The sequence below is a fragment of the Otolemur garnettii genome, unplaced genomic scaffold (genome assembly GCF_000181295.1).
Source record: "Otolemur garnettii isolate 467f Iridium unplaced genomic scaffold, OtoGar3 scaffold00004, whole genome shotgun sequence".
In the NCBI taxonomy this organism is placed as follows: domain Eukaryota; kingdom Metazoa; phylum Chordata; class Mammalia; order Primates; family Galagidae; genus Otolemur; species Otolemur garnettii.
In genome coordinates, this window is record NW_003852399.1 from 31,355,023 (window position 1) to 31,365,660 (window position 10,638).

At 38.9% G+C, this 10,638-nt stretch overlaps 1 protein-coding gene across 1 annotated transcript in view; it reads right to left on the reverse strand.

The window, feature by feature from the left end:
* The window catches only part of INTS8 (integrator complex subunit 8), a 57,063-nt gene that overhangs the window by 16,026 nt on the left and 30,399 nt on the right, over positions 1–10,638 (reverse strand). The window contains exons 13-16 of the mRNA XM_003782471.2: positions 10,304–10,437; positions 8,169–8,279; positions 6,002–6,203; positions 4,738–4,859 (exon numbers count right to left, since the gene is read on the reverse strand). Of these exons, the coding sequence (XP_003782519.1) occupies positions 4,738–4,859; positions 6,002–6,203; positions 8,169–8,279; positions 10,304–10,437 (569 nt within the window). The remainder of the gene's footprint in view (positions 1–4,737; positions 4,860–6,001; positions 6,204–8,168; positions 8,280–10,303; positions 10,438–10,638) is intronic.

Consider the following 10,638-nt stretch of genomic DNA (forward strand, 5'->3'; position numbering starts at 1 on the left):
CAAGTGATTCTCTTGCCTCAGCCTCCCAATTAGATGGGACTACAGGCACCCGCCACAACAATGGCATCTCTAAAAATAGCCAGGGTCTTGCTCTGGCTCACCCTAGTCTTGAACCTGGTGAGCTCAAGTAATCCACCCACCTTGGCCTCCCAAAGTGTTAGGATTACAGGAGTGAGCCACTATGCCCGGCCTCATTTTATTTTATTTTTTTTAGTAGAGACAGGGTCTGTCTCTTGCTCAGGCTAGTCTGGAACTCCAGAGCTCAGGTAATCCACTTGCCCCAGCTCCAACTCCCCAATTTCTGGGATTATAGGCATGAACCACCTCACCTGGCCAATATACATCTTTTTTTTTTCCCCAGTATGTATCTGGGGGAAAAGGACAGAACATTCTTCTACATAACCACAACTCCATGATCACACCCAAGAAAGTTAACAATAGTTTGGTTGCAGAAAAACCTAGTAAGAATAACAAGAACCCTACCTACGCCATGTGAATGGACATTGAGGATCCACGGTCTAGTAGGACACTGGGTGTCCACCTAACATTCTGTTCTCCAACAAGTCACACTGCAATATATGCAGGTATCTGCTGTAGTATGATGCAGGGCTATTGTAGCTCCTTACCCCAAATTCATTTTGTTTCAGGAATCACATGCTTATCGACAGTCACTAAATTTATTAAATAAATTTAATTAAAAGGATTTTTAGAGGTCTTAGGCCCCAAATCAATTGAATTCCACAAACATTTGTGAACACCTACCATATGTTAGGCATCATGGAAAGCAGGAGAATATAAAAGCAAACTACCCTTAAGAAGATCACCATCCTATAAGACAGGCAAACAAATAACTATATATTTTTTCTTTTTTTAGTTTTTAATTTATTTTTTTTTTTTTTTGAGACAGAGCCTCAAGCTAGAGGCTTGCCCTAGCTTGCCCTGGGTAGAGTGCTATGGCATCACAGCTCACAGCAACCTCCAACTCCTGGGCTCAAGCAATTCTCCTGCCTCCACCTCCCAAGTAGCTGGGACTACAAGCGCCCACCACAACACCCAGCTATTTTTTGGTTGCAGCCGTCATTGTTTTTTGGCAGCCAGGGCTGGATTCGAACCCACCAGCTCAGGTGTATGTGGCTGGCTGGCGCCTTAGCCGCTTGAGCCACAAGTGCCGAGCCAAACTATACAGTATTAATACAAGAATATATCAACAGTAAAATTGTAAAAGGACCACTATCACACTACAAAGGTAGCAAAATGAGAAAGTGACTTACTCTTACTGAGAAAATAATCTGGGAAAAGCATCAAATCCTACCTAGCTAGATAAAAAAATAAGCAGCATGTGCCAAAGCACAGGGACATGAGAAACACTGCATGAGCACGTGGCTGCAGCACAGAGGTGACATGGGGAGGTACACCTGGAAGAGAAGGATTTACGCCTCAGAACCTTGTAGGTCATATTAAAAGCTGGGGGGGTTTATCCCACATTGTTACTACCACCATCTCCTATGCCCTTTCCACTCTGATCCAAGGCACAGTCTAGACAGTTGTGTAATTATTTCAAAAGGTATGTTTTAGTCACATAGTTAAGGTTTTTTCCATTCCTTTGTGGTTATATAACTTATATTCAAATAAATAAGAAAATACATAATGGAATAGAAAATAAAACTGATTAAACTCACTTAATATTCCAGAGATCATGTTATTGATATCCTTTCAGACTTTTCCCTATTCTTATGTATATTTCGTATCGAATTAGAAGTTTGGAAACTGCTCTAAATTATTATTTTCAAAACACAACCCCTTACTCTAGACTTCTATGATTTCTTTTTCCTTGACTTTAATGAAGGAGAAAGGGGCCCAGTGTAGAAGGTGGCACACAAAACCCTAATCACCAGATGACAGGACGAGATGCCTCAGTGACTGCCCATTAGCCAGGTCACAACCCATCCTCCCTCCTTTTGGGCCAGTTCCAGGGGACTGCAGGGAGCAGTGAGATAAACTCACCCAGAGTTAGGCAACTTGCAACACAATGTTCTGTGTCCTTACACATTTCAGAGCCTCAGTTATTCAAACATGTGCCCATCTCTTTTGGTGCACAGCTCAACAGAATTCACTGCTAGAGGAAGTGAAGAGGGGAGCTACTATACTGTCTGAACACTGAGCAACAAGCTACAACTCTGTGTAAATGATAACCTTGGAACAAAATGGTTCCCTCCTCTGAGAGTTTATTAAACGCATAATCAGATAAGCACCCTAAATATTAGGAACTCATCACATAAAGTTCACAAGAGATAAAACAGATTCAATGCCTGAAATTCCAAAGAAAAGGATAATTCAAGTATGAGAATAATTTTTTGAAAAAATGTAAACACAAAAGGGAAAAAATAAATCAACAATTTTATTTATTTATTTATTTTTTGGTCATACAAGAGTCTTACTTTGTTGCCCTTGGTAGAGTGTCATGGCGTCATAGCTCACAGCACCCTCAAATTCTTGGGTTCAAGGATTCTCAAGCCTCATTCTCCCAAGTAGGTTGGGACTATAGGTGCCCACCACAATGCCCAACTATTTTTAGAGATGAGGTCTCACTCTTGCTTAGGCTGGTCTTAAACTCCTGAGTTCAGACAATCGACCTGTCCCAGCTTCCCAGAGTGCAAGGATTACAGCATGAACCACCATACCCGGCCCAAGAAATCAAATCTTCAAAGAGTTAAAAGTCAAGTTTTGTTGTTGTTGGTGGTGGTGGTGGTTTGTTTGGAGACAGAGTCTATGTTGCCCTCGGTAGACTGCTGTGGCATCACAGCTCACAGCAACCTCCAACTCTTAGGCTTAAGTGATTCTCTTGCCTCAGCTTCCCAAGTAGCTGGGATTATAGGCATCCACCACAATGCCTGGCTAGTTTTTCTATTTTTAGCACAGACGGTATCTCCCTTTTGCTCAGGCTGCTCTCAAACTCTAAGCTCAAGGGATCCTCACATCTCAGCCTCCCAGAGTGCTAGAATTACAGGTGTAAGCCACCAAGCCTGACCTAATGAGTTCAGTTTTTAAAAGGGCATACATGAAACATAAATAAAAAAATAACTAAAGACAAAAGTGAAACACTGGTACAATATACCAAGAGTTCTGATACCAATATACCAAAGAAGCATGGACTTAAAGGACTGTATATTAACAACAAGTTGGGATAGATAAGGAAGAATTTAAAAATTAGAAATTTTGGCTCAGCACCCATAGCCCAGTGGTTACGGCACCAGCCACATACACTGAGCTGGCGGGTTCAAATCCAGCCCAGGCCAGCTAAATAACAATGACAACTGCAACCAAAAAATAGCCAGGCATTGTAATGGTTGCCTGTAGTCCCCATTACTTGGAGGCTGAAGCAAGAGAATCACTTAAGTCTAAGAGTTTGAGGTTGCCATGAGCTATGACACCACGGCATTCTACCGAGGGCAACACAGTGAGACTCTGTCTCAAAAAAAAAAATTAGAAATTTTTTTCTTTGTTTGAAACAGAGTCTTACTCTGCTGCTCTGCTGCCCACGCTACAGTGCTATGTCATCAGCCTAGCTCACAGCAATTTGAACTCCTGGGTTTAAGCAATCCTCCTGCCTCAGTCTCCAGAGTAGCTGGGAATAAGGTACCTGTCATGATGCCCAGCTAGTTTTTCTATTTTAGTAGTGATGGGGTCCCTCTCTTGCTCAGGCTGGTCTCAATCTTCCCACCTCAGCATCCCAGAGTACTAGAATTACAAACCAAAAAATAAGAAATTTGAAGGACCAAATGTACCCCAAAAGGGGGAGAAGTACATGTGAAAATGTTCAACCATTAAATGTTTTGTTTTTTTAACTATAAAGGCAAAAGAGGAAAAAGCCCACTACTCAAGAAAAGTTATAATCTTAGGAAAAACCTCTCATTTCTCTTTAGTTCTCATATTTTATGCACTCAGAAGCATTTTAGGTTGCACAAGACAGATGTAATTAAGAGAGATAAAATCAGGGCAGCGCCCATAGCTCAGTGGGTAGGGTGCCACCCACATAGGGTGCTGGCGGGCTTGAATCCCACCTGGGCCAGCTAAAACAACAATGACACCTGCAACAACTGGCACCTGTAGTCCCAGCTACTTGGGAGACTGAGACAAGAGAATCACTTAAGCCCAAGAATTTGCAGTTGCTGTGAGCTGGGATGCCATGGTACTCTACCCAGGGTGATAGCTTGAGACTATCTCAAAAAAAGAAAGAGAGAGATAAAATCAACAACTTACTATCCATTTAGTGAATGTATTCTTTCATATGTGTATAATTGCTAACAGCAACTATGCTATTAATTCATTAATGAACATGCTCTAAATTCAGACATAGCAAACTCAAGGTTCTTAAGAAGGACAAAGTGTTCAAATGGAAAATAGGTAGAAAGAAATACATTCTTAATGGTTCCCACCAGTCCCAGAGTTTGATCACAGCCAGCAAAGCAAGAAAAGTTGACTAACTTCACACTGCCTTAGAATTATAGCTAAGTGTTGTCTTCTAACTAATTTGTAACTACATCCTCATGAATCCTAGATAGCAGGTACAAAATCACATGTGTGAATTATTGACAACTATACTTTAACTACAAACCAACAAGCATTTGCCTAACCTTACACTGTATCACAGAAGTCAGATGAGTGCCAAAGTAAGGAATGTCTAAAGAAATGAGTATCAATTCTAATAATCCTTTTATTTAGGTTAATCTTAATTACCTTTACATATGGATTACTCTGAAGCAAAAGTGCAGGAACTTGCAGAGTAAGGTATTCATTTTCCTTCCAGTTTAACATAAAAGCAACACACTCCTCAGCTATAACTTGACGAAGAGGAATATCTAAAAAGCAAAGAACATAGTTGGAATTTCCATCTCAACATTAAAATGGGAACAAAACAAACATTTGCCCAGATTTCAACTGAATAAAAAAACCAAAAGCTACAGATAAAAACTGAAAAATACTAACATTTAACCTCTATTTCTGGAAAGTTTAATATTTCCCAGCAATAAACTACACGGTCCCCACTATTAATCCACAAAATTATTTAACCTTTAGGGGCCCAATACTCTACTGTATAACTCTGAGAATAGATACCTGTCTTCCAAAAATTTATAATTGAAATGAGCAGATAATAATCACACAAATAAAACACGTACAAAATGGTGTAGTATATAAAACTTTTACCACGTTTACAGCAAAGGAACAGGTAAACCATATAAAACTGTAACAAATCTGAGATGATATTATTTGTCCTTTTTAATAATTTTTTTATTAAAAGGGAACTCATAAGAGACAAATCATTTACTTGTTCAACAAATGCACTATTATCAGAAATTATTTTCATTTTATTTATCTTTTTGAGACAGTCTTCTTTGTCACCCTGGGTAGAGTGCCATGTCATCAGCCTAGCTCACAGCAACCTCAAATTCCTGGGCTCAAGTGATCCTCCCACCTCAGCCCCCCAAAATTCATGTCCACAAGATGAGATCATACTAGATGAGGACTGACCCTAAATCCGACGACTGGCGTACTTAGAAGAGAAGAAACAGACACATGTCAGGGCGAATGCCATGTAAAGACAGAGGCAAAGACAAGAGCAAAGCGGGTATAAAGCCAAGGAAGGCCAAAGATTGCTAGGAGTCACCAGAAGCTAGGAAGAAGCAAGGACGGACTGTTCCTTGGAGTCTCTGGAGAGAGCATGGCCCTGCAAACCCAGTTTTGGAAGCTAGATACAGAGAATATATTTCTGTTGCTTTTAAGTCACCTAGTTTGTGGTACTTTTGTTATCAGTATCCTAGGAAATGAATAATTTCTCCTCTTTTTTGCAATATTCCCCAGTGAACTACAAACCCAAATTCTGTTTTAGGAGAGAAATAACTTTTTTAAAAGTGGTAAAAGTGAAGGAAGTGCTCTTTTAGGTCTTTCCACATAATTTTTCAGTGCTGAATTTCTGAAATTTGTCTTTGTGAAATAGTCTTACCAGGAAGCCTCATTTCCAGATATCCTCGAACCCTACTAATAAGATCAGAAGGCGGTCTCTCTCCTGATTGCCCTGTTCCAGCTTCATGTGTATGAATATCCAAAAGCAACATCTCATTTAGCATGACTTGACGAAGTTTTGGTGAGAACTCTGTTACCAACTCCAAACAAGCAGCAAAGAGCTGTTTGGCATGGGGAAAGTCCTATAAAAAGAAATAACAGCCTGGTCACCTTCCTGCCAAGTCAAAAACGTGTGCTTCTATGAGTACTGAGCAAAGAGGAGAAGGATTAAACAGACAACATTGCCATCCCAGAGAGTGAGGCTAGATTATCTTTTCTTTTTCATCTCTGTATTGTAGATTTATTCTAATAAAAATTTTATCCCTTCATAATTTTAAAAATCCAATGAGCAATATAAAATACTGAATTATTAAATAAGTTTTACAAATATTATGAAATAACAAAGACTTCTGTATTATAACATGTAAAATATTTCAAGCAGTCTTCCCCACCTTTGACCTTCAATAGGTTTTGCATTCTACAATCTTTGCACACCACTCTATTAGCCTATGTAATTTGCTAATAAATCAAACATGCCACAATCCAAGTCCTTTCTTACCCATCTCACTGTAACTTTTCCAAAGACGAGTCTTTACTCATTTTCTTCCTCTGAATGCCTAATTCATTCCCACAACCTGACTTCTACCCATCACTACAAAGAAACAGCTCTTATAAACCAAAGGTCTTCTATTTGTCCAATTATTACACACTTTTCCATTATCTTACTAGAATTAGAGACTATACTTCAGTGCTAAGTACTGCCTTTTCCTTGATAATTCTTTCCGTTGGCTAGTGAGACTGCATTATTTTTCTGGTCCTCATACCATTACACCACTCCTTCTCGGACCCAGTGTTGACATTAGCCAGGGCTCTGTGCTCTATAGATATTTTCCCTGGGGGAAGACTGTTGACTCTAAAATCTATAACTCCAGGCCAGACCACTCCCCAAGCTTCAGGCTCATGTTTCCGATTACAGCCTCAAATTAAACACTGTAAAAATGAATTCATAATCTGCCCTTCAAAATGTTTTTTGCACATTCACTTGCTGGCACTGTCATCCATTCTTTGATGTCCAAACTAGAAACTTGAGCATTATACTCAATTCTTTTCTCCCCAGTACCTTCCACATCAAATCAGTTAACAATCAATTCTAGATTTTTACTTCCTACATATTTCTCTAACATGATCTCTTTATCCCTTCTAACACTTATGCTTACTAGTTCTGTAACATTGGACAATTTAATACCTTTTAGTCTCTGATTTCTTACCTATGAAACTGATAGCACCTTCCACACAACTTTTTGTGAATAAATGAAAGAATAAAAGTATATGAAATCGCAAAACAGGCTAGGTGCCAAATAAATGTTATTTTAGATGTGGAAAGAGAAAACTTACTGACTACGTTCCATTAAAATTTTTCAATGGCTAAAAATTATCCAGTAATGCCCTATCCAACATGGCAGCCAGTAGCAACATGGGAATTGAGCACATAAAACACGACCAGTCTCAGCTCGGTGCTCGTAGCTCAGTGGCTAGGGCACCGGCCACATACACCAGGGCTGGCAGGTTCAAACGCAGCCTGGGCCTGCTAAACAACAATGACAACTACAAAAAAAAAAAATAGCCAGGCATTGTGGTGGGCACTTGTAGTCCCAGCTACTTGGGAGACTGAGGCAAGAGAATCTCATAAGCCCAAAAGTTTAAGGTTGCTGTGAGCTATGACGCCTGGGCACTCTACCAAGGCGGAAGTAGTGAGAATCTGTCTCAAAAAAAAAAGATTTCACTCATGTCTCAAATTTCCAAACAGACTATAAACTCCTTAGGTAAAATACCATACCAAAATAATGTTAAGAGATTATGTTTTTTAATCTCAGTATACAGTCTTTACTAAGTGAATCCAAATAATAACTTTCTTATATTCTCCTGATTTGTAAAAAGGTGCAGAACAGTATCTGTATGTCCACAACCATGTTAGCATAATTACACGGATAAAGAAAAAAGGCAACCCAAAACACCTTTTTAAATAAATTTTTAGGCCTATAACTGTGATTTTAAAATCAAGAAAAGCACATTCCCAACAAAAATATTTGATGCACACTTTTACTCACCTTAACAGTACTGCAGTGCAAACCTTTGGCCATGAGAATGTAAACCAAATCTCTTGTTAAACTATCTTTAATTCCCAGGATAACACTACTGTAGACAGAAGGTACTTCCCACTAAAAGAAATAAAAATACATAAAGTACATAAATACACAGAGAGAATGCCAAATCTAGATAAGAATCTTTCAATAATCTTTCATCACATTTTAAAAAGTCATTTATAGATCATTTTCTAAAGAGAAAGGAAAATTATACCTATAATAAAACTAATCAAAATGAAATGTTAACAATGAGCCAGTAATAAACAGATTGGGACTTTCTGAAGATACCTATAGAAAAAAGAAAACTCCCCAAACTAGGAGTTTTATAATGTACTAACTCATGTGATCCTCACAACAATACTACCAAGTAGATACTATTATTCCCACTTTACAGAAAACTGAGGCACACAGTAGTTAGTAACTTGATCTAGACTGTATAGTTAAGTATGGAGCTCGAATGCAAATTCAGGCAGGCAGTCCCAGAACCCCCTCTCATAACCATCATGCTGTATTCATCTTAAAAATTAACACTAACAAACAGCATCAATACCGAGGGAGCCCATGTTTAGAGCAATTTTCATTCCTTTGCACTTAGTATGTTTAAGTCATATAAAGTAATACATGAATTTCTGGCTGCTTTACTACATCTTCAATGTGTGTGTGTGGGGGGGGGTTATGCAGTTAGTTAGAAGCACTGCCACGTTGCTTTAATTACTCCTGTCTCTGTAGATTACTACCCCTGTATTTCTAAGCTACAATCCACTGAAACGGTATTTTAAAGTTGTTTGTTTTGTTTTTTTAGACAGAGTCGTATTCTGTCACCCTTGGTAGAATGCCATAGCATCATAGATTACAGCAATCTCAAAGTCTTGGGCTCAAGCAATTCTCTTGCCTCAGCCTCCCAAGTAGCTGGGACCAGCCACAATGCCCCATTAGGTTTTAGAGATGGGGTCTCACTGTTGCTCAGGCTGGTCTCAAACCTGGAAGCTTAGGCAATCTACTCACCTTGGCCTCCAAGAGTGCTAGGATTACAAGCGTGAGCTACTGCACCTGGCCTAAAAGTTATTTTTATTTGCATTTTCCATGCAGAAAAACTTTTCAATAGATAAACTTAGAAACAGGTAAATACATTAGCTGGGAGTTTTCAAGAGTACATTTAAAACCAAAAATGTCTTATAAAGAAGTTTCTTTATTATAGACAGAATCTTACTTTATCGTACTCGGTAGAGTGCTATGGCATCACAACTAACAGCAATCTCCAACTCCTGGGCTTAGGCGATTCTCTTGCCTCAGCCTCCTGAGTAGCTGGGACTACAGGCACCAGCCACAACACCCAGCTATTTTTTGTTGTAGTTTGGCTGGGGCCGGGTTCGAATCTGCCACTCTAGGTATATGGGGCCAGCACTCTACCCACTGAGCCACAGGCGCTGCCCTTATAAAGTTTTAATGAACTGGTTCTATGCTGTAGGCTTCAGATTTCAAGGAGGTATTAAACCAAAAAACAAAAATACCCTCAACAGCACATAGCAAGTATTAGCTACAGACTGCATAAATAATATACCATATATATATATATTTATAGGTATATTTAAAATACATGTAGATATTTTGACAACAAATTAAATATAAACTCATTTTTAGATGTTACTGATTTAAGTCTTTTTTCCTGACATTTTCTCTTTTCTCCGTCAATGGATGTTAAAAGTGTAATTGTGGTTATGTGAAGGTTCAAAAATTATTAGGTAAAAGGGGTCTTTAGTCTCAAAATGGTCAGAGAACAGCTTTTCTATTAAATCAGAAAATATGGGGCAGTGACTGTGGCTCAAAAAGAGTAGGGTACCAACCCCATATGGCAGAGGTGGTGGGTTCAAACCCAGCCCTGGCCAAAAACTACAAAAAAAAAAGAAAGAAAACAAGGGTAAGCCAGGCACAGTAGCACTCTCCAGTATTCCCAGCTATTCTGGTGGCTGAGGTAGGAGGATTATTTGAGTCTAGGAGTTTAAGACCAACTTGAGCAACATAATGAGACACCATCAAAAGAAAAAAAAAAGAAAAGAAAGGGTAATTTTCTTATTTATTTTACACACAGGGTTTCTTACCTTATTAGACACTGTCCAGAATTGGCGCTCAGAAGTCATGCCATGTAATTCAATTAAAATCTGTCGAATCCTCCAGGGATCCACTGACAATATAAGCTGATGTTCCAACTGGCCAATGTTGACACTTGCTGAGGCTAAGAAAGAAAAAAAAGATTTCTATTTCAATAATAATTTACGTTAAAGATATACATAAACCTATAAAAATGAGGATGACAATTTAACTGGGATAAATTATGTATGTCTGTGTTATATCTATAAAGTAAAAGCAGTTATCAACTTGAAAATTGATGCATTCGGCTCGGCGCCTATAGCTCAACCGGCTAAGGCGCCAGCCA